Source organism: Mustela lutreola, chromosome 4 (genome assembly GCF_030435805.1).
Source record: "Mustela lutreola isolate mMusLut2 chromosome 4, mMusLut2.pri, whole genome shotgun sequence".
Taxonomy (NCBI): domain Eukaryota; kingdom Metazoa; phylum Chordata; class Mammalia; order Carnivora; family Mustelidae; genus Mustela; species Mustela lutreola.
This window is the reverse complement of record NC_081293.1, coordinates 49,258,645-49,281,843: the sequence shown is the minus strand read 5'-3', so window position 1 is coordinate 49,281,843 and position 23,199 is coordinate 49,258,645. Positions and strand designations below refer to the sequence as shown.

General features: G+C 54.1%; 1 protein-coding gene across 4 annotated transcripts in view; it reads right to left on the bottom strand.

Annotated features, from left to right (window-relative positions):
• Nucleotides 1–23,199, bottom strand: part of DLG5 (discs large MAGUK scaffold protein 5) — a 117,185-nt gene that overhangs the window by 11,499 nt on the left and 82,487 nt on the right. For 2 of the 4 annotated variants that reach the window (XM_059169790.1, XM_059169792.1), the window contains 18 exons: nt 21,259–21,391; nt 20,685–20,812; nt 19,841–20,016; nt 19,358–19,461; nt 15,871–15,963; nt 14,478–15,497; nt 13,593–13,716; nt 13,114–13,258; nt 11,659–11,777; nt 10,942–11,031; nt 10,485–10,638; nt 6,867–7,029; nt 6,619–6,752; nt 5,811–5,957; nt 4,388–4,571; nt 3,672–3,820; nt 2,640–2,810; nt 1,862–2,058 (listed from right to left, as the gene is read on the bottom strand). In XM_059169790.1, coding sequence (XP_059025773.1) covers nt 1,862–2,058; nt 2,640–2,810; nt 3,672–3,820; nt 4,388–4,571; nt 5,811–5,957; nt 6,619–6,752; nt 6,867–7,029; nt 10,485–10,638; nt 10,942–11,031; nt 11,659–11,777; nt 13,114–13,258; nt 13,593–13,716; nt 14,478–15,497; nt 15,871–15,963; nt 19,358–19,461; nt 19,841–20,016; nt 20,685–20,812; nt 21,259–21,391 — 3,431 coding nt within the window. The remainder of the gene's footprint in view (nt 1–1,861; nt 2,059–2,639; nt 2,811–3,671; nt 3,821–4,387; nt 4,572–5,810; nt 5,958–6,618; nt 6,753–6,866; nt 7,030–10,484; nt 10,639–10,941; nt 11,032–11,658; nt 11,778–13,113; nt 13,259–13,592; nt 13,717–14,477; nt 15,498–15,870; nt 15,964–19,357; nt 19,462–19,840; nt 20,017–20,684; nt 20,813–21,258; nt 21,392–23,199) is intronic. The other 2 variants (XM_059169791.1, XM_059169793.1) reach the window with 1 other exon arrangement.

The window sequence follows — 23,199 nt, the reverse complement described above, 5'->3', positions numbered from 1 at the left end:
ACCACGTTAAAATGAAGGACAAAAACCACATGATCATCTCAACTGACACAGAAAAAGCATTGACAAAATTAAGTACACTTTCATGATAAAAACATTCAACCAAGTAAGAACAGAAGGAAACTACTTGAACATAACAAAAGCCATATATGAAAAGCCTGTAGCTAACATCCCACTCAAAGGCAGAAGACAGGAAGCTTTCCCTCTAAGATCGGAAACAAGGGCAAGGATGCCCCACACTTGCCACGACTATCCAACACAGTACTGGAAATCCCAGCCGGGGCAATTAGACAAGAGAAAGAAAGCAGGCATCCACATTGGAAAACAAGCAGTAAAATTATCCATTCTCAGATGACATCATCTCAATGTAGAAAACCCTAGAGAATACACACACACACACACACACACACACACACACACGACGTGCACACACACAACCTGTTAGAACTAACGATTTCTATAAAGTTTCAGAATACAAAATCAACATGCAAAAATCAGTTGCACTCCTATACACCAACAATGTCCACTCTGTAAAAGAAATGAAGAAAACAAACCCACTTACTGTAACCTCACAAAGGATAAACTACTTAGGAATATGCCTAAACAAGGAGGTGAAAGACTTGCAAACCGAAAACTACAAAATACTGCAAAAAGAACTCAAAGAAGATACAGATAGATGGAAAGACAGCTGTGCCTGTGGACTGGAAGACTCAGTCTTGTAAACATGCCCATTCTACCTAATCAATCTTCAGATTCAACGCAATCCCTCTGAAAATCCCAACAGCATTTTTTTTTTGCAGAAAGAAGAAACAGCAAAATCAAGCAACCGTTATTGCCACTAGGTGTTCGCGCCTAATGATAGTCTTTGTTACTACATTTAAACATGTGAACATCCATTCCTAGTTCTGGGCCATATAAACAGACATGGCCCACCTGCTGAGGTCTGCCATCCCATCCTGAGAGAGCGGCAACGGGCCACGAACAAGGATGGGATTCACTCAACTCCCAGTATCCGGGCCTTCATTTAAAAAATAAAAATGGGAGCAGGCAAGGAAGAGAGAAGCTGTCCTCCATGGCCAGCTTTGTAGCATGCCTGCTCAGAAGGGCAACATTCAGGACACTGGACCCCCACACCAGGGTCCCATGAGTGGCAGTCACAAGAACCTGTGGCTTTCCAGGACAAAAGCACCCTTTACATAAGGACAATCTGCCAGATGTCACACTCCCTAATCTGCAACTCTGGCCCTGGCGCAGTGCCTGGCCAGGGAAAATCTTGTAAGAATCGTTCATGGACACAGGAAGAAACCCAGGAAAGGCCAAAGAGCTGCAGAGGCTGGTGGCTCTTGATTACCACCAAACAGCCTACAGTAACCCCCCAAAAAACCCAGAAGCAACGCACTGACCGCAGACTGCTTCTGCCCCTCCCACACCCATCCTTCCGACAGAAGCTACATTACTGTAGCTGGAAGGGGTCCAGCTGAAACCCCACCCTTCCAGGCTCTCTTTCTGAAACAAGCGGCCAGTGAGGTGTGAGTTGGGAGTCGCAGACTGGGTCTCCCAGGAAAGCAGTTTAAGGAGGCACACTCAACTGCGGCACACTTTGGCCCCATCTTCCTTCCTGCTATCTGAATCTGGCAGTGATGGCTGGAGCTGCAACGTCACGTGCTGCCAGAGGAAGCCATGCCCTACAGCTGCCAGACCCTAAGGACAACAGTACCACCACCCCGACTACTGGGACTTCTAGGACTTCCATGCAAAAGCAGGGTAAACCTCTATCTTGTCTAAGTCATTGCTGTGCGGTTTCTGTGGTCAATGGCAAGCCTAATTCTGAGAGCCTGCTGGAAGAGTGAGCTTAGCCACTTACCTTCAAAGAGTGGAATGGTGTCGTTGGAAAAGGTGTCCAGGGCAAGGAGGTCTTTCCCATCTTTGGACCCGCTGCGTTTGTGCTTATGTTTCCTTCGAAAGAAGGATCTGCGCGCAGCCGCTGACAGCGTCTTTGCGGCGTTGTTGTCATCTTTGACCTCAGACATGCTGAGTCTCCTGGAGAATTCTTGATCCATCCTGTGGGCACAGGGAACGGTGGTGCTGGGAAGGGCCTAGCAAATGCCCCCACCCACCCCACCCCTGCCTGTGCAGAGGAAAACGCTATGCAAAGTGCAAGAAAGCAGACACAGAAGGCCACGTTCATGTGAAAGTCCAGAACAGCGCACTCTACAGGGACAGAGGTAGAGTCCCAGCTGCCTCAGATTGGAGAGGGGGCAGGAAAGACGGAAAGACAGGTGAGGTGGCTGAGGGCTGAGGGCATGCAGGGCCACTGCTGAGCTCAGAAAGCTCTGAGATGACAGTGGGACGGTGGCACACAGCTGTAAGTACTCTAAAAGCCACCAAATCAGACACTTCGAGTGAACTGCATGGCACAGGAACGTATCTCAATAAATCTGTTAAAAATAAGAAAGTTCTATTTCCTAAGTTGCCCCTGTATAGCATTGACTTACATACACCATCAGATTGCTCTAGAAGCACAAGTGGTTTGAGCAAAACATACAGACCAGAAGCCAGGGTGCAGGGCAGATGAGCCCTGATCCCTGGGACAGCTCCAGGGGTGGGCTCCTCCTCCTCCAAGCCCAGACATGAACACTTACACATATTTGCTGGGGATCTGGCCACGCTGCATCTTCTGGGCATTCTCGTCCAGCTGCCAGGCCATCCAGGACCCAAATGTGCCCTGTGGCAAGGTGTCATCCACATAGAGAATGTCATCTTTTTTAAAGCTCAGCTCGTGCTCCACCTCTGCCAGCCGGTCATACAGGGCCCTGGCCGGGCAACAGAGAGAACGGGATCAGGAGGAGGCTACCGGCTGCTGAAGGGCCCCCCAGCCACACACTTCAGCAGCCGGTCTCCTGGGACAGCTCTCCTGCCCTGAGCTTTTCCCAGACCACGATCAGGACCCACCTCCCCTGATGCTGGGGGCAATTCCCAGAGAAGGGAACCCCCGACTTTATGTAACAGAACAACATTGTCTTGCCCTCCCCTAAGACTGGGGGTTCCCTCACATCCATCAGATAAAGAACGTCTTGCCAAGGACCAAAAACCATATCCCATCTTCCAAGCGGGGCCTTCACTCCCTGCTGCCAAGTCAAGGTCACTGGTTCCTATAAAAGTGAAACTCCCCAGGATGGACAGATGTCATCTCCCACCAACGAGGGTGTCCTAGAGACAGAGACCATATCTCACAGTACACAGCTGATCTGAGGCCTCTCCATGGCCTCAGAGCTTAGGGAATGTGAAGGAATCTAGAGCCTCTTCTAGAAAAAACATGCTGCCTATGCCTGGCTGCACACCAGTCACACCATACTTCGGGCAGGTGCATACCTTGACACTCACACACGCTGCAAACAGATCTGCCGACGTGGGGCAGGGGAGACCAGGAGAGGAGTGCAGCATGTAGGAAAATGGGGCTCTATACCCTCAAAATTTCCCAGGCCCCAAACCCTACAGAGGGAGCCCTGGAAGGCCTCAAGCAAAGTTTCCCTAAGTCACAGGCGTCTAAGTCACAAGCCGTGAGCACGTGGTCTGGGGCCCACGCAGCATGGACCGCGGTACCATCCTCTGCATTGCAGAGACACTCACCAGCAACAGTCTCCTCAGGAGGGCCCTCCCCCGGCCCCCGGTACCTGATGTAGAAGCTGTCGCCAGGCAGGCTCTTGACCTTGGTGAACTCCTCAGGGCGGTACTGCACCTTGAGACGGACACCGTCCTTGGGCTTGAGCATCTCCACGTAGACCTCCTCCACCGTCTTGTTGCGCACGTCCAGACCGCCATACTGCCCGAGGACAGGAGACTGCGCTCAGAGGCCAGAAGCCAGGGGCAGCTTGGGCCCCCGTGAGCAGGTGGTGGGGGGATGAGGCAGATTTAAGGTCCCCGTCTCAGGGACTCTGCCTGCCTCGCCTCTGCAGGTAAGACTGAGTCCTCTGCCAGGGTCCGCTCTGACCTCAACAGCTTCTCCCAGGAGAAACACTGTGCTCGTCCCCCAGCAAGTGAGGGCTACACAAACACGGCACTTCACCTTGCTTCTGCTATGTGTGTCTTTGAATACTGATGAACCATCCCTCCCATCAAATGGGAGACCCAGCAAGAGGGAGAGGACATGCCATTAGACCCCAGTCCCACTGCTGACACAGCAGAGCACCCTCCCTCCTGATTCCCTCCCTGACACAACTGCCCAAGCCAGGGTGCCACCCGGGACAGTGTGATGCGCCCCGAGGGTCCCAGCAGCATTCAGCACCAACAGGGGGCGCCAGGCAAGAGGCCGTGCTCTGCTCCCCCATACTGCAGAATGGAGGAAGCCAGAGGGGCTGGCAGAGAGGAGCGTGGCCAGCTCAGAACTCACCTCAAGGATGAGGTCCCCTGGCACAAGGCCCTCAGGGCCCTTGGCAGGACTGTCGTCCTCCACCTCTGCCACGAACACCCCGTGTAGGTTCCCTCCACATAAATGGACCCCAAGCTCCAGCTGGGACTTTTTGATAAAGACAACTCGCGGCTCCGGGGTCTTCTTGTTGGCATCTCCCACCATCCTTTGGAGAAGGAAAAGAAAGTCCCTCGGTCACACACAGGGGGTGCAGGGTGTGCAAGACTACGCAGTGGCTAATATCCCAACAGCTGGCCGCTTACTCCGTGAGATCCCCCAGCGGTCCCATCCACGTTCTGGTTCTAGCGACTTAGTCTACAGGCTGGAAGCTGAGGTTTGTAGAGGTGAAAACATGGCCCCAGGTGAGACTGCCTGCTAGGGACTGAATGGAAATCCATGCTGCTTTCTGGCCCATCTGTCCATCCAGTGCCACAAGCTCCCTCTCTCCCCACCTGGACTACACCTGTTCTCCTAACCTAGTTCTGCCTAAGAAAAGTCAGAGCCAGTCGCAGAGCCCAGGGCACAACAGACAACTCAGCAGCGTGTACGCAGCAGCTTCTCTGGCCCAGGGATTGTGTGACACCACTAAGAGGGCGCCCCTAGCCATCAAGAAACCCACAGCACGGTGAGGGAGACACTGGAGAGCACAGGGAAGGGAAGAAATGGGGCAGCAATGGGCACCTGGGGACAGGACAGCTGTGGCAACCGCAGCCAAGGCCCAGTGTGATGAATCCCAGCAGGAAACGCAGAACGGGCCACGTTCTGAGGGAGGCGGGGACTTGGTCGAGAAAACAGCTTTGTCCAGAACTACGGAACCATGGCTGCATGGCCTGGCCTGTGCAGCCCTCTCCCCATGTTCCCACCGGCTCCTCTGTCCACAGCCCCCATGTGCATGGCTAACCCCTGCTCACCCTGAGCATGTTGACTTAGCTGGCTCTGCTCCCTGCCACACTCTCACTCACTGCCCCAGTGTGGCTTGCACCAGCCCTCCCAGCACATGCTGCATAGGCCTGCACACCGGCCTGTCCCTCTCTAACCCCGGCGCTCCCCGGGGCCAACCGCGGGTGGTGGCCGTGGCTCAGGGCCTGGCTGGGTGGTGACTGTGGTGTCCTGTCTAAGGACAGAGTCAGACGACGAGTGACTGAGAAGAGGAGGAAAGGAGGGAGGCAGAGCTAAGAACAAGTCAATGAGGGGAAACAAAGAAACAAGTGTGAGAAAGGGCAGGAGGGCAAGAGGAAAGGGAAGGAATGGCATGCCTCCCACTCCCGATCCTGACGGCCTGTGATATGGTCTGAGGCACGGGGGTACGCTGGCAGGGTGTGCTCAGGCCACGACCACAACCACCCACCCCCCACCCCCAGGCTGGGTTGCAGCAACAGAAGGCTCACAGCACACGTTTGCTGACCTGGAACTGGGGGTGCTCTGCTTGGCCGGGGGGGTGCCAGGGCCCTCATCCTGCTCCATCAGCGGATCAATGACAGAGGGGTGCTCCGGGGGGGCGGCACTGCTCCCCTGGAGTGTGCAGTGGGTGCTGGCAGGGTCCAGGTGGGAGCTGGGGACAGAGGGCAGAAGCAGTAAGGAGCAGCACATGGTCCCCGGCCAGCCACAGCCACCCCCTCTCCGGCGTGGACCAGAGCTGGGCGGAGCAGAGAGACTGGGTCACAGGGCTCGGAGCCCTGAGAACACCTGTCTTGGGAGGTGGGACTCAGGTCGTCCACCCTATAGGATCTGCCTGTCCTCAACGTGGGGCTCCTCTCTGCAGGTGTGGGCTGGGGGCCCCCCACATGCCCTGCAACTTTCCCTCCGTTTGTACGTCCCATTGCCCCTTCACTAAGCTGGGCAGTATTGTGAGTTAGGGGCAGCCCCCCCTTCTCCCACATGCCCGGCAACCCACGGCTCAGAGGCAGGACACGGGGGCAGAACACTCTGTGTGAGAATCCCACCCCAGGGCCTCCGCTCCTGACTATCACACACCTGCAGGCAGGCTGCCTGCTGCACAGGGGTGGGGGACCAGCCATGTGCTTCCACACCCTACACCTCAGGTATCCTGCTTCACCTCCTCCACCTCCTCTATGTTCTTTTTCCACAATCCGGGGCTGGCCGACTCTTCTCTTATGGAAGCTGAGTGGCCGGAACAGACGGTTGGCACCCGGGCTGCGCCCTCTCTCCTCCCCCCAGCCTGGACGGGCCTTGTGGGAGGCCCAGGCCCTCACCTGGACCGAGAGTGGCTGCTGAGCTGGTGCATGTGTGGGTTGTACTGGGCCAGGATGGTGATAGTGTCACACTGCTGCCCAATGATGAGCCGGGCCTGCTGCTCCGTGGCACTCCGCAGGTTTATGCCATTGAACTAGGAGACACCAGGAGCACGCTCAGTGACGTGGCAGGGGCTGGGCCGCAGGGGAGCACAGCTCTTCCCAGGGAGGGAGGAGAGGACGGAGAGAAGGATACAGTGCCCGCTTACCTCAAGTAACTGATCCCCATACTCCAGGCCAGCCTGGTGAGCGATGCTCCCCCCTGTCACCTTGGAGACGTAGACCCCGCCCTTCTCTCCACTCACGATGGAGATGCCCAGCGGCTCCGAGCCCTTCTGCAGCTTCACGTGGCGTGGCTCCTCTGCATAGGGCCTTGGAAGAGAGCCAACAGTTTCGGGGACTCGGACACAATGGAAAGGTCGGGGGCAAATCTGCAGTCAGGCATGCAATCAGCTATGCAGGAAAGGTCAGGGACCACCGGATGCTCCTACGATGACACAGCTGGATGGGAACGCAATGGCCCCACCTCTGTATGGCAGTGAAACACTTTCCCACAACCTCATGCAACACAAACACAGCACCCCCAGATGGCCACAGAAGCACGCAGTCCCAAAGACACAGAGAATGAGCCACGTGAACTATAAACACTGACACAGGCAGAGAAGAAGCACAGAGTTTCCTAACGTGAGCAAAGTTGCTGCAACAAAATGTGCAATGAACAAACCCGGTGGGCTCTCCAGATGCCCCAGGAGAAAAAGAAGGGGCTCCTGGGGTGACAGTCACCGAGGAGCAACCATATCAAGTATCAGTTTTTATATTTACCAGTGTACAGAGTGGTGTACGATGACCATGGAAATGAAGCTGCCACAAACCCAAGCCATTAGAAAGGGAGTGGGTAGGCTGGGAGCAAGGTGGGGACCATGCACTTGCTGGCCTGGGGTGGGGGTGGGGCGGGGAAGCCATCCACCGTGCCAAGGGCACAAGGGGGCTCGGGCAGAGGCCTCATGGCAGGCCAACCTCAGACTCCTCAGGGAGGAGAACCTGGGCCTGGTGGCCACGGGCAGTCTCAGGAGGGATCTGTGGTGGTGGAGACATCTGGAAGGTGCAAAAAGTTAGAAGAGAGGGATGCTCAGAAAAGGGTAACAGATGCCTGGAACCTGATAGACAGAACCTGACAGACATGCAGCCAGGTGACACAGAGCCGTCCTGTGAGGACAGTGCTATGTGCTGCCCTGAGCTCTTCCTCTCAGAACAAAGTCACAGCCAAAGATGAAGGGAAGAGCTGGCCGGAGAGCCATGTCCTTGGGCTCCCCTCCAGAGCATGTGGCTGGGGACAGACTTATGTGCTAATGGAAAGCCAGGCCCCGGAGCCAGCCCTCCCCTGCCAACCAGAGACACAGCCGTCTCTCAAGCTCAGCGGGCCTCAGGCTGGGACACTCCCACCCAGGGCCCGGTCCCCTGGCAGTCTGAGAACAAAATCCTTCTTGACCTATCCCTTTACCTTGTCCCTTCCCAAATTCGCCCTCACCGCAATGCCCTCCCTTGACCCTGCGGCTCAGACACCTCAGTCCCTGGCCTACGACTTCCAGACGCATCACAGGTCACAGTGCCAGGCAGTCTGGAATTGCAGGAGCCCTTACTCAGCAGCCCGCAGCCCCATCCTCATAGCCCCAGCCCGCGTTGGAGGACGGCACAGAGGGTGCGCGCAGCCCTTGTTCCAGTCTGGGGCTCCTCACCCCCCACTGAAGACCCTTTCCTGTCTACCACCTCCAAAACACACGTCTATCTCAATAGAGCAGGTACCTGACTCACCTAAGAGCCCGACAAAGCCGTTGTGAATGACACAAATCAGGCTTTACCAACATGGAGAGATGCAGAGGACACACACTGCGGGAGCGGACAGGTGGGCATAATCCCATCTATATACATCTGTACAAATACGTGTGGCCACTCACACGTGGAGAGGCTTCCAGGAAGGACCCTACTAAAATGTGAACGACAGCACCTCCAGGTGAGGGGACTTGAGGTAATCCTTACTTCCCAGTCCCCTGAGGGATCTAAATTTCTTATAATATGCACAAACGTTTTCTCAGAATAAAGCTGCGTTATGAACGCGGTTTATAAAGCATACTTCGCATATTACAAACCCCTTGAAATGAGAAAGTATTCATGTACAGAAAATGAAAATAATGAAACATGCCTTTAAACTATACACATACACACACACGCACGCTTCACAAAAGGGGAAAGCAATTGAGACTATGTGCGACTTTTCTTCTTTCTACGTTCCTCTATCTTCCCGGTTTCCTCTAATTAGAAGCTACACAATAATGTACGTTAGAATCGGGGGGAAGGAGCTGTTTCGCCTCCAATCGGGTCACACAAGTTAAACTGTTTGCCTCTGACGAGATTCAGACCACGAACACCCCGCTCCCCACAGAGCAGCTCCCGGTTCCCTGCACACTTTAGGAAGCTAACTACGGGACACCCAAGGGCAGGTGAATGGCCCTCTCTGCTTCTAAGGAGCCCACTTGAGTTGGCAGAGGTTCCTGGGGCTCAGTGACCGGAGCTGACCCACCCGACCCCGGATGTGGCACAGGTCTGGCTCCCGAGTGTGTCACGGGGGTGAGAGGTTTCCACATGAACTGCACCCGCTTCCCCTACAGGCCCCCGTGCACTTCTGGGCTCCCGTGAATAGTCAGTCGCTGGTTGTGAGGGTACTTGTTAGGTTGTCTTACAAATTCAGATTTTACAAGTCAGATGGTTTTCTTAAGGCAGAGGCCACCCTGCAGGGTTCCTTCTGTGGCTCATAGAGATGAGGGCCTTCAGCATTTTGGATTTGAGTGGACACGAGCGGTTCTGTTCCTTTTAAGTGATTAAATAAAAGCAAGTTTCAGTTTAACTGGATTGCCTGAAGACTTACCATCTAGATGGGACCTCTTAACCATAAATTCGATCTGATAAAGTCTACTCTGAAAGAACAGAGGTGGGTGAGGGGCACAGAGCTTGTGAGGAGACGGAGGGACCCCTTAGATGTGGGGTCCAACCATCTGGACTGACGTCAGCCTCAAGTTACCCTGAAATCTCAGCAGATTGGCCAGCATTTCAAAATGAACCAATAAATGGCTAAGCTATACTTTTACACTTTACATACATTTTTTTCCGGTATGTTTTATTTCACACACACAAAAAAAGCTTGGGAATGAGGGGAATAAGTGATGCAGCTGTATTCTGGAGCCAAAAAGCAAAGAGTAAGAATGAGCCCTGATTCTAAGGAAGGTAGGCCAGTCACCAACCACGTGACCAGACAGGTCACTCCCACTTTCTGGCCTCTGTTTCCTTATCTGTAAAAGAGAACCAGTGATGATGATGACAAGGACGAGGATGATGCATGAAGCTCACGGGGTCACTGTGAGGATTTCATGACTTATCACACGAAAAGTGCTTAATCAGGGGCCAGGGAAGCCGGGAACGGTGCCATGACATTGTCACGGCCAGGTGGCTCCTAGTGTCAGCCGCCGCAGCTCAGCCCCTCCCACGGACACTCTGTGGAAGGAGCCCACCCTCTCCTCACCTTGCCATCTATGCGCACCCCACCTCCTGGCACCATGCGCCCGCAGGACTTCCTTGTGAAGGGCTGAGGCAGCACGCCAGAGAACGCTAGGTGACCCGAAGCAGAGAGGTCTCGCCCTGGGATCGACTTAGCCGGCACCCTCCAATGCACCCGCTGCTTCCACCAAGTCCCCTCCCTCAACCAAGACCCGGCCCGCTGTGGGGATGCGCAACCCACTGCCGTGCCCATGGGACACATGCCCGGTCGTGCTCACCTGTCCTTCCTCCGTTCCCCGAGGGCCGCAGGGTTGACGGCAATTCTGGGCAACGTGGAAGCTGAGGTCTGGGACTGGCTACACGAGGAGGACAGGGTGTCGATGCTCAGGGGGGACTGCGGAGGCGTGCTGCATTCTGAATGTGACAGCGAACCTGCCAGGAGAGATGCGAAGGAACTCAGGCTCTGTGACCCTCATCTCTGCCCCCCAGGGCCCAGACCAAGACGGAGACACGCCCCAGGCACAAGGCTCCACACTGCAGCCACAGCACATGGCCTTGAATTCAGGGGCTGGGCTTTTACACGGCCTTTCTATCTAGCCCCCCGACACCGGGCCTGAGGCCGGGCTCAGCCAGCCTGCACGGACCGGCTGAGGTGAGGAGGTTACACACTGTGCCCAGACGCTGCACTGTGAAGCCAGCGAGCCGGCAGGCGAGGACGGCAGTGCACGTTCTCACCTCTGTCGGAACCCACGATGGACCGGGGGTATCTTGGCGTTGACGGGATTTTAATGCGTTCTGCCTTGAACTGCAAGTTGCTTGAAGACCCTGTGGTTCCACGAGGAGACAAAACTTTAGGCCTGTGACTAAACCCGCCCTCGCTCCCTTACCACCACGTTAGTAGTTCGGAAGGAGCAGCAGCCAAGACAAACGCAAAGCAGGCCCGGCCATGAACCCCAAGGGGGCCAGAGCGTGAACTGGTCCCGAAAGGCAGATACTCAGTACCCAGTGTGATCTGAGTGAACTGCGCGGGCCTGGACTGCTCCAGAACAGGCTCACAGCAATCTCTCGCCTAGCCCCAAGTGACAGACGGGATGGTCTGCCAATACGCCACGTGGCTAGAAGCAGCACCACCTGAGTCCCTCTAGGAGGAACTTGCTGGTCTCCCACATGCAAACAGCATGATAAACCCCAGAATGTCCAACAGGCTCAGGGACAGGGAGCGAGGCTCACGCCCCAGCGGTTCCCTGGAACAGCCGCATGGCTACCAGGGAAAGACCCAGAGACTCAGAAGGCCGAAGGACAGGGCTCCCAGTGCAGCGTGGGGCCAACCTCGGCTCCGGGAGCAGAGAAGGGCTGGTGTGGCCAGGCCACCTGGAGGTCTGGCCACAAGGATGCAGGTAGAGAGAGAAATAAGGCTAGTGCCCCGCTATGGTGAGAAGGTTCCAGTGGCACCATTACCAAGGCGAGCGCTGGAGGGCAGAGAGTTGGACCCGTGGGAGGTTCTCATATCTGAGTAGTCGCTGCCAACCCTGTGGCTCAGGTCTAGGCTCAGGCGTCCCTGGTGCTGCGCGCTGCAAGAAAACCAGACAGCTAAGGTGCTCAGAAGGAAGGCTAGGACTGGACTGGACACAGCCACTGGGGAGAAACAAGCAGCAGGCCACAGCCAAGGCCTCCCTGAGCCCGCAGAAGCCACCTGTTGCTAGGTGGGAATAGTGGCCTGCCATGCTCAGAGGCAGCATCCAACAATGGCCCTGCCCACAGAGAACAGTCCTACTGTGCCCGTAGAGGACTGGCATACAGACCTGCACAAGGACTGGGCTCACCAGGAGCAACGGCTTCCACTGGGAAAAACAGGCTCTGAACCTGTCTGGACCTAGAGAAGTGGAGCCTCTCCTCCGGGATGAGTGGGAGAGGCTGGATGGGCATCAAGGACCTTGGACGGGGACCTGCACACTTCATTCAGGACAGCTGCCTAGGACACTGGAAGGCAGAGAGTCAGGCCTTGCCCACCTCAGGAGGGCCTACAATCAAACCCAATGATGTCCTTTTCTAGCTGTATAATGAGAATGTCTCTTCCCTGCCTAAAGCCTAGAGTGGAAAAAAATCCAAACTCTGCATCATGGCCATAGGCCCTATAGGACCTGTGCCCTATAGCCTATGCTCTCCTCCTGACTCACTGTGCCAGTGCAAGGTTCCTCATTCTGTCCCAGAAGCCCAGCACACTGTTCCAGGGCACTGTTCCCTCCATCCTGGGGACTCTACCCAGGTCTTGAGCAAAACTGGCTTCTTCACCTCCCTATCTCCGTAGCAACCCCCTCCCCTCCCCCAAGGGGCCCTTCCCTCCACCCAGTCTACTCCCCACCCTCTGCCAAGTCAAAGCCTAGCTGGCTGCCCTGCTCTGCAGTCTTCAGGGTGACTCAGCACCACCTGGTACCACTCTGGAACGAGAACAGTCCATGCCATGTAGTAGGTGCTCAATTAAAACTTGCCAAACAACTGAATGAATGAATGAATGAATGACCTTGAGCCAGTCCGTTCCCCTTTTAAGGCTCAGTCTCCTAATCCATAAAACAGAGACAACAACAGTCCTTAGCTCAGGAGGCTGTTGTGGCCCTTAAATGAAGTTTACAAAGGTCCCAGCACAGCGCTGGCATGTGAGCTCTTAAGCAGCAGCTACCATCACTCTCTCTCTCTTTAAATACCTCTTTGAGCTCCATGCTGGTGAATGAAGAGAGAATCCTTAGCGTTCAGTCTTCCTGGGGCCCCAGCGCTGCTCTAACCAGCCAGCCCCTCCCGGCTAGGCAAGGACACTTCTCAGCTCGTGGGCCACTCTCTGCATCAATGGCTTTATGTGCCTGTGACCATGGCCAGCTGGGGAGCACGGAGGTGTGGGGTGATTTCACATACCTGGGATGCAAACCCTGGGGGCCGACCTCTCTGGGCACAGGTGGAGAGCTGCAAGGACCGACCCTGTGGCTACGCACGGTGTAGACAGGGTTCCTCAGCATGGAGCTCACAGTGGCGCTTGGGGTCATGCTCCGGGGCACAGTGCCTAGAAATGGGCTGCGTGAGAATAATCACCCCAAAGCACCCAGCCAGCCCCAGACCTGTGCAAGCTCTTGGCTTTCTCTACCCGTAAGATGGGAGAACTCGCTTTATCACTTCCTGTATCTCAGGCTGCTATGGGAAAAAATTCTTAGCCATGAAAAGTTAAGGAATGTCCCTGATACAAGACTGAACATCCCAGACAGGGCAGCCATTGCTAGTTCTCTGGACCTCTGGGCTGAGGACACAGTGGCACCTTGAAATGACCGCCTCCCCTCTCCCTAGGAGCGGGCAGGCCTGAGAGCCCACCGTGGACCCTCTTCCCGACCCCAATGACTCACCCGCAGATGCCCTGCCAGGGTAGAATGGGGGGTTGCTGTGCCGGCTGGAGTGCCCTGGCGAGTACAGGGACCATTCCTGGAGCTCTGGGCAGAGCTCTCCACTGGCCGGGATGGACTTCTGCTCCTGCAGGACCCAAGACAAGAGACAGTGGCTGAAAATGGACATGCACAGGTGTCTGCAGGTCTGTCCCCTAAGCACTAGCTCTCCCACTCGGACACACAACATGATAGCCAGGACAGGTCACTGCTCATTCATGTTGCCTTAAGACACCTGGACAGGAAGCACTTCCTTGGATACTACTCTGGAAGAAAACCACAGAGAAAGAATATGTTCTCTGGAGGAGACAAATTGGGTGCAGGAGGTGGAATGCATGAGAGTATCAGGCACGTGTGTACAGTTGCTCCTGGAAACTCGTACTACAGACTCAGGGTGCTCATCTGCAGAGAGTCACATGGGTTTGTCCCCCAGCTCCCAGCAATTTCTCCCATCTGGAAACGACTACAGTGCCCACAACACAAGCCAGCTGCCTCCTGCTACCGGCCAGCAGACTCACAGGTGCTCTCGTGGTTCTCCAGACCCTTCCAGGCAGGTCTGGGTCACAAGTGCAAAAGCTTCTCGATGAAAAAGCAGATCAGACACCACACCCCAGAAAATGCTCCTGTCATGGCATCACATGCCATTAACACACACACTCTCCATCACTTTCCAGCCTCCTATGGAGGGTTCCATCCCACTGGCACCCACCGGCCACCGCACTCCCCTTTTCCTCGGGTAGGTGCTTAGAACGAAGGCAAAGGAGCCAGGGCTAAGCAAGAGGCTGGGGACACCAGCTCAGGGCCCCTCCCCGCACCCTTGCCCATCCTCACCCTAAGGCTGGGCCCTACCTCCAGGAACTGAGCAGGAATCACTACGGGAGCCAGCTTCGGCCGGAAACTAGGAGCGGACTTAGGGCGACGGCGCTTCTGCCCCAGCTCGTCCATCTTCTGGGAGGTGAGGTCTCCATCACAGGACTTCTTGGCAGGCAGGTAGGAGGAGTCCCCATCCCCTTCGGGGTAGTAGCTGGAAGCAATGCGGACCCTGCCCTTGCGAGGGGGCGAAGTGTGCATGGGTTCCCTGGGGTCCATGTCAGGGGGCAGGGCGCTTGGGGGGCTGGTGGATGGGGAGCTGCCCACCAGAGTGGCCTCCGACTCGGAACTGGTTTCCAGTCTGTGCTGGAACTTGATGGAGTCACTCCTCCTGGGAGGTTTTGGGGGTGTCAGAGGCCCCACCCTCTTGGAGGGCTGGGGGGAGTGAGCAGACCCAGGGCCAGGGAGTAGGTAGTCTATTTTGGAGGGAGTCTGGGGGCGCTTGAAAGTGTTAGGATCGAAGATAGACTTTCTTTGCTTTGGCTTCTTATAAACAGAGAGCTTCTCGGGCCCTGCTGTGGAGCTGAGCACGGCCTTGGGCCAGGTCCCGCCACTGCTAGAGCCCTCAGGGTCTGCCTTATCTAGGGGGGCCTCTGCCGCCCCGCAGGGGCCCGCCTCAGTCTCGAAGGGCAGCAGGGGTCGCCGGCTGCGCACGTCCACCAGCCCATAGCCACGCTCCCCAGAGGTATCTGAGCGGAAGGAGCTCAGGCTGCGCTCGGAGGCACTGGGACAGGCCTGGGGGGAGACTGGGAAGGGCCCCCCAGGGAACGGCTTGTGCAGGAAAGAGCTGCTGCCTCCCGGGGGACCCAGCTCCCTCCTGTCCTCCAGCCTGTCTGCGTAGAAGATGTCCGTCTGCGTGGAGTTGTTGTGCTGCAGCAAGCTCCGTTTATTCTGAGCCTGGACCTCAGCGCCGTGGGCTCGGATGCTCAGCATCTTATCAGAGTCCTTGATGTTCTCAAAAATGTTCTGGCCACTCCACGAGGAACTCTGAGGGAACACCTATGTGCAGATTGCAGAGTGAGAAAGAGCGGGTAAGACTGCAGAACCAGGCACTGCCTGCGTCCCTGCGCAGGGAGTGAGGCTCAGCAACGGGCCACACACACCCCAAGATGTGCCCGAAGAGTCTCTACGATCACCTTTTTACTCAGTTCAGATTCAGGTGTATACCACTGTCCTCAAAATGTCCTTTGTGTCTTGTTTTGGTTTTTAAACCAGGATCCCGTCAGGGTTCACACACCCCGCACTTTGTAAACCAGTACCTTTGTTTCAAGGACTCCCTGTGACCCAGCATAGCCGCCAAGGCATACGGAGCTGAGGCTTTGCTGCTGCACAGCCGATGAGAGCAGGGCCGGCATTGGGTGTGGGTCCTTACCTTCAGGAGGGAGAGGGTCAGGGAGTCCTGGCAGCTACGGAGCAGAGATTCACACTCATTCAGAGACTTGTTGTCCAGGGCAATGCCATTGATCTAGGGCCAAAAAGAGAGCCCATCAGGCCCACCGCCAGGTCAGGGTCTCCGCCAGCCCGTCCGGGACGGTGGGCCTGGTTCTCCTAGAAGGGGCCCAAGTCTGGAGTTGGCAAAGGAGAGAAAGCCCCTCCCCAGTACGGCCTGAGAAATCCAGTGAGGCAGCTTGTGAGGCAGAGAAAACATACAGCTTTAAACCATGCGAGAGGCAGGTGCTTGTCCGACTGGGACCAGAACAGAAAGCACCCTACGGGGAACGACCGGACTCTGCTGCCGCCTGCCACGTGAGGCATGACCGCAGCGCAGAACTCCTTCACGCACAGAACGGAAGATACACACGGCTGCTCCCCAGGTTGGGAGATGAGAAATGACATCATGCTGTGGAGTGTCTTTGTAGACTGTGAGGTGTCGGGTGAGATGCCATGGTAGCATCTCCGTTCACAAAGATTTTCCTAATCCCGTAGGCCCGAACCTCTGTCCAGATCTCATTAGATAAGCGCCAATCTTCTGAACAAGCATATGCGCCACAGTGAATGGTCAGCCCGGGGGGCACCCAGACCACGGAGTGCTGCCCAGCAACACAAAGAACACGCCCGTGGTAGCCCCACCACCTGACAGCTCACACGGCTTCACGCTGAAACAGCCAGTCTCAAAGGTCACCTACTGTACAATTCAACTTAGGTAGTATGTTCTCGCGGTGACAAAACTATATGGATGGAGAGCAAATTAGGTGCCAAGGGTTATGGAGGGGGAATGGAGAGCCGGGCTGTAGACGCTCCCACTGAGGGCTAACACGGGAGAGATCTTTGTGCTCGTGGAAGAGTTGTGAATCTTAATTTTTTGTTGTTGTTACTTAAAACATGATAATAAAATGACACAGAGTGACACACACAACTTCATTGTCAAACCCCTGGTTTGGATATCATTTAGTCACATAAATGTAACCAACCATCAGAGGAAACTGCATGAAGGGCACAGAGGACCTCCTGTACTACCATTGCCACATTATTTATTTTTCAATATGATTTATTCAATGTCATACCGAATTCTACCTCTATTTTAAAATCAAAAGTTTAAAAAAATAGGCAGAGTGATTATTTTGGGGCGATGGATTCATTTTTTTTTTTTTCCTTTACAACTTTTCCACATCTTAAAATTTTTTCACAATGGCCACACTGCTTTCAAATTTTGGCATCCTCTGAAATCTTTAATACGGCGGAGATGAGAATCAATGAGCTCCTACACCCTCTGCAAGCAGGACCAAAAAGGCCACCATCTCTTTAACTACACAGGGAAAGATCATGTTAACTGTTAATGCTGATACCCACGGATCCCGCAATTCACGCCCCCGGGGAATTCACCCTGCAGCACACTCCCGTGGGTCCCCGTGGATGGATGCAGCAGCGCACTTGCAGCCCTACTCGTAAAAGCAAAGATGTCCTGGCTGTCCATCCGGAGAACTGGTGAGTGGCTTGAGCTGCTGCCACTACGGAATAAGCAACTAGTAAGTTACTGACATGCCCCAGACAGATCTAACAATGTGAATGCAAATGAACCTGCATGGGAGGCTGTGGGAAACAAGAAAGGAGGTTAGCAGCTCAGGATATTATGATCCCATCTGGGTGTTAGGAAAGGAAAAGGGAAAAATGAAGGGAGAAGGAAAAGGGAAGGGAAGGCAAGGAAAAAGAAAGGAAAAGAAAAGAGAAGGAGATGCAAGTGTTTTGAATATTTCAGGGTGGGGGGAAACCAGAATAAACTGTTAACTGCCATTAGGGTAGGAACTGGTAGACGGGGACTACAGAACCAGAGCAGGAGTCATTGTCATGTGTGCCTTCCATACAACCAGGATTGTGTGTATGTGTGTGTGTGTTGGTGGAAGTGTGTGACTTCCATTTTAATGAGTCAGTTAGAAATACTAAATTAGGGAACCTGGGTGGTTCAGAGAGTTAAGCCGCTGCCTTTGGCTCAGGTCATGACCTCAGGGTCCTGGGATCGAGCCCCGCATCGGGCTCTCTGCTCAGCCCTTTTCTCTCTCTCCTCTCTCCGCCTGCCTCTTTCTCTGCCTACTTGTGATCTCTGTCAAATAAGTAAATAAAAACTTAAAAAAAAGGAGGGGTGCCTGGGTGGCTCAGTAGGTTAAAGCCTCTGCCTTTGGCTCAGGTCCTGATCCCAGGGTTCTGGGATCGAGCCCCGCATCGGGCTCTCTGCTCGGCAGGGAGCCTGCTTCCTCCCTCTCTCTCTCTGCCTGCCTCTCTGCCTACTTGTGATCTCTGCCTGTCAAATAAATAAATAAAATCTTTAAAAAAAGAAAAGAAAAGAAATACTAAATTAGGCTCCATAATCTCACAGCATTTGGGAGGTCTGATCACCAGGGACGCCATTCAGTGTCTGCCAAAGGGCGGTACACACAGGTGATGTCCAAGGCAGGGCTGTATGCAGTGGCAGAAACTGAAAATAATATGTAGGTCCACAAGGGGGCGCGCTTCCAACTACCGATAATCAAACCTCAGAACACCATGAAGTGGATAAAAACACCGAAGGTGAATTTGGAAAGCTGTCCATGGTATGGAAAAGCAGGATGATCACACTATTATATGCTGAAAAGCAAACAAAGCCAAGAAAACTTTATCTGTGTATAGAGATTTGTATGAACACTCTCGGCCTGGCTGGGAGCTCATCTTGCAACGGGGAGTAGAGATTTTTCTCCAGGGGCAGGATTAAAGGGAAAAGAGGGGACTAATGTCTTATACATTTGTGTACTGCTTGACTACTTTGGACACATACGTCTTACTCTGGTCATTAAAAAAGAAATTTTAAAAATAAATGGATATAATGTTTAATAAAAGGGTTTTTTTTTTTTATCACATACAAAAAATAACAATCCAATTAATCACATAGAGATACCTTCTTTTTTAAAGCTCATGTAAATAGGGGCACCTGGGTGGCTCAGTCGGTTTAGCATCCAACTCTTGGTTTCAGCTCAGGTCGTGAATTCAGGGTCATGAGATCAAGACCACGCTCAGTGGGGAGTCTGCTTGAGATTCTCTCCTTCTGCCTCTCCCCCCACGTGCGCGCTCTCTTGCGCTCTCTCTCAAATAAATATTTTTCTTTTAAAAAACTGATGTAAATATACATTCATGTGTAGAATAAAGTCCATAGAAAAATACATTTTGAATGCTCATTAAGGTTATCTGTAAGGTAGTACTGTAAGAGGGAGTCATACTTCCTTCCTAAACCACCTCTGTATTTCCTGATTTTCTATTTATTTCACATTATCAGTAAAAAAAAGTTTGTTAACATTAGAGAACAAAGCAAACTGGTCATTACTTTGTGTTCAACCTCCCAGATGTCATCTAACTGTCCATGTGGGGCAGACAGCCCTGGCCCTGAGGCTTACCGCCACAATCCTGTCTCCCACGGCGAGGGACCCCTCCTTGGCGGCCGGGCTTCCAGGCACCACAGCAGCAGCGTACACGCCATTCTCCAGACTGATACCGCTGTCTGTAAAACCCACCAAGGGCAGACACATGCAGTCCCCAGTTAGCCCCGGCCCTGATCGCCTAGCCCTGGGTGTCCCCTCGTCTTTGTGAGATAAATTATGAGGGGAACGTTCGTAGACTGCGACCTGTCCACCCCAGCACCCAGGTTAGAGAGCACCCCCGCAGGGGCTCAGTGACGTCTGCTCTGGTCAATCAAATACTCGGGAGACCAGCAAGGCCCAGGACGCAGGTGGCCCCCTGCCGGGGATACACATGCTGCGTTCAAGCGGCATCCACGCCCCAAGAACAACTACACACCTGAAAATGCACACCTCCCCCCTGCACAAGGAAGGGGGGCCCTGCCATCTGGGGCGCCCCGCCCACCTCTGTGGGCCCACTACCTTTCTGTCCACTCAGGTTGATGTACAGTGGTGTGATCACCTTCCCGCCCAGAGACTTCCGCCGCCGCACGACCATGTTGATGGCACCCTCCCCATGGAGGAGGGCCTTGAGGGCCTGCTTTTTGTCCTTGTTGATGAGGTCCACGTCATTGATTCTCAGCAGCCAGTCGTTGACCCTGAGGAGGAGCACAGCCAGGTCAGTGCCTTCATGGGCCTTGGGACCAGTGGGCAGGCCACACCGCTCCAGTCTGGGAAGACGAGGGTGGGAAGCGGGTGCCCCACCTACACGCTTAAGACAGATTTCCTCTTTGGGATGTCAAATGGCTACACTCGCAGAGGCTGGAGCCAGACTGCCAGGGGGCGATCCTGGCTCTACTACTTACTAGCTGTGTGACCTCCCTCCTTCGGACCTCAGTGTCCTCATCTGTAAAATGGGGGCAAGAGCAGTAGAGAACCTACCTCATAGGATTTTAAAAATGAATGAGTTGGTTGATTATACAAAGTGCTGCATAAATCAGTATTTAGCAATTCATTATCATTCTTCTTTCATGGAATGGGCATGTGATACACACCCTACACTCTTGCACATGCCACACCAGAACTCTTTCCTAACTAGAGAAGTGAAGGGCAGCATTGGGGCCTGAGGAATGCTCAGACTCACAGGCGCCAGTGAGTCACAGTCTCCATTAACAACAACATTAGCAGTGGAGACTGCCGGCCTGACCCTGCTAGGCCCTCCAACGCCAGGGTGTGCTCATTTACTTGCCACCTGGCTCTCTGGGTCCTTCGCAAGGGGTAGGAGGGGTCCCCTTCCCTCCAGAGCCTGGGCATCCTCAACTCTTACCTTAAGCGGCCATCAGCAATGCTTCCTTTGTCCACTTTAGTGACAAATATCCCACAGTCCCCAGGCAAACAAGGCTCATTCACACCTTCTGCCATATCGAACCCAAGTGCTTTCAAGTCAATATCCTCCTGTCAAAAGAGCAGCAACCACACACTTTACACAGCAGTGATCAGAGACAGGTCGCTCTTAAACCTCAAGCCACTTGCCCCACTGTGAGCACTTGCCCCTCCACGCCAGACGGGGCACTCAGTCCCCAGGATGAAGCCCAGGAGCAGCTGCCATTGGCCTCTTCAGCCACTGCAGATACACGTCCCTGCAGAGGGCTCTGCTCTGCCCTCCTCCTGCCATGTCCCATGCCAGCATCTGCCACTGGAGAGGCCACGGGCACCAACCTGCCAGAAGCTGGCGTGGACAAGTACAAGGAAAAGATGCATGCACCCCAGGAAGAAAAGCTGCAGCCCCAAAACTGACAGCCATGAACCTGGGACCCTCACAAGTGGGCTGTCCTCTCCCGTCCCCCTCCAAAGTGTCCTAGTTGGGAGAGCAGGGGAGAAAAGACATTAAGGCCACTCACCGTCTCCCTTTCGAACTCCACAACTTCCGTTTCCCACTCCATGGAATCTGTGTCGATGGCCGAGTCGTGGGAGCTGTGGGCCATCAGCTGCCGGAACCGGGCCTCCTTCTCCAACTGGGACTCCATCTGCTCCCTAGGAACAGAGAGAGCCATGGCGATGGTCCCCTGGGAGGCGAAGGTCACCATGAAAGCTAAATGGGGCTCCTTTTGCTCTCGGATTAGAAGCCAGATTAGATGCCAGTTTCCCAATAAATCTGGAGCAGCATGCCAGGCAGGGCTTCCTGGATATCACTGGGTTTTCAAAGGGGTTTTTCAAAAAAGACCCAAATTCATCCCGAATTTATCCAAAGGTTTAATGCAATTCCTCAGGAAATGGCGGCAAGACTTTTTGTGGATACAGACCAGACTATTATAAAATACAGAGGGAAAGAAAGGTAAGGATAAAGAAGAGCTAAAACAATTTGGAAAATAAAAAACTAAGTGGGAGGAATCAATGTCCTCAATTTTAAGACTTTTTCTACAGATTCCTCCAGTAATCAAGACTATGTGGAATTGCCAGCAAGACAGACACAGAGACCAGTGGGACAGAAAAAAGGAGTTCAGAAATACCCCACAAAGCACAAGAGATACAAAAGTACTTCAGCCAAGGAAGGACAGCATTCCACCAGGGAGGCAGGAGCCCCTCCATGCCCACACCAGGAAAACTAAACCCCAACCCAGACACTGGGACTCCCATAAAAACCAACTCAAAATGTATCACAGACTGAAATGCAAAAGGTCAAGCTGCAACACGTTTAAAAGAAAACATAGGGACAAAATCGTTGAGGTGTATGGCTAAGGTTAAGGACACCTAGACACCATACAATCCATTAAAAATTAAAAATCAGTAAGTTTGACCTGGCCAAAATAATAAACTTAAGCTCTCGGAAAGACCCAATTAAGAGATGAAAAAAGACCGAAAACTGTGCCATCCCCCAGCACCTGACACTCTTGGTCCTAAAACCTGTGCCCAGATGACCTTGCCAATTCATCAGCGCTACCCGCTGGGCTCTGGGCACGCTCGTGACCTCCTCCTGGTTTCTGCTCAAGTGCACACGCTCGCACGTCCACACCTTTGTCTGGACTGTGCTCTCACTAGCCAGCTCCAGAATGCTACTGAGCCTCAGGGCAGAGCCCCAAAGTCGCCTTCACGAGACCCGGCTCCCACCAGCCCGGAGCTCTGGGTTTCCTGCTCGCTGCCCCTGCTCATCTCACACCCACTGGGGTGTGTCGGCTGCCTCTGCAGACCGGGGGTTTCCTCACCAGCACCGGTTAGAGAGCCCAACAAAGAGGAGGGGCAGATCCAGGGATGCGTGACAAACAAGTGGAATTCGACTTTCTTAGAAGTCCCAGGCAATTGCAGCTCCGCACAGCTGCCTCCCACGCTCAAGCCCCCAGTATCCAGGCTTTACCTTAATGTGCTTCCATCACTTGTTAGACCCAAAGTGGGTCCCTGGAGAGAGTGTGTCACTCTGCCTCTTAGCCTGAGATTTTCTTTAGAGTCCCCAAGCCCAGGAGGTTCTGGGTTTTTATCTGGTAAATGAAGCTGGCTGGCTCATGTCAGAGTTACTGAATGAGGAGGGAGGGGAGGCTGTCACTCTGTCTGAACGGCGCTGCTCTGGCAAGGGAGCTTGCACGCTCGCACTCACACTCCTCACCGCCCTGCACCACCCTATCAGAATGGGGAGTCGTGGCTTCTGCCCTGCAGGGACAGCTACTAGGTTCTGCCAATCTCTCTCTGCAGCTGTGATCTTTGTATCTTCAGTCCACTGCCTAGGGTCACCGAGTCTCACATCACAATCCTGGGTGCAGTGCTGTAACTGAGGGGAGGCTGTCTGACACCCCAAACAGTCTCTTCTGAATGGGCATCCTCACACCACAGGCAGAATGGACCGCCAAGTG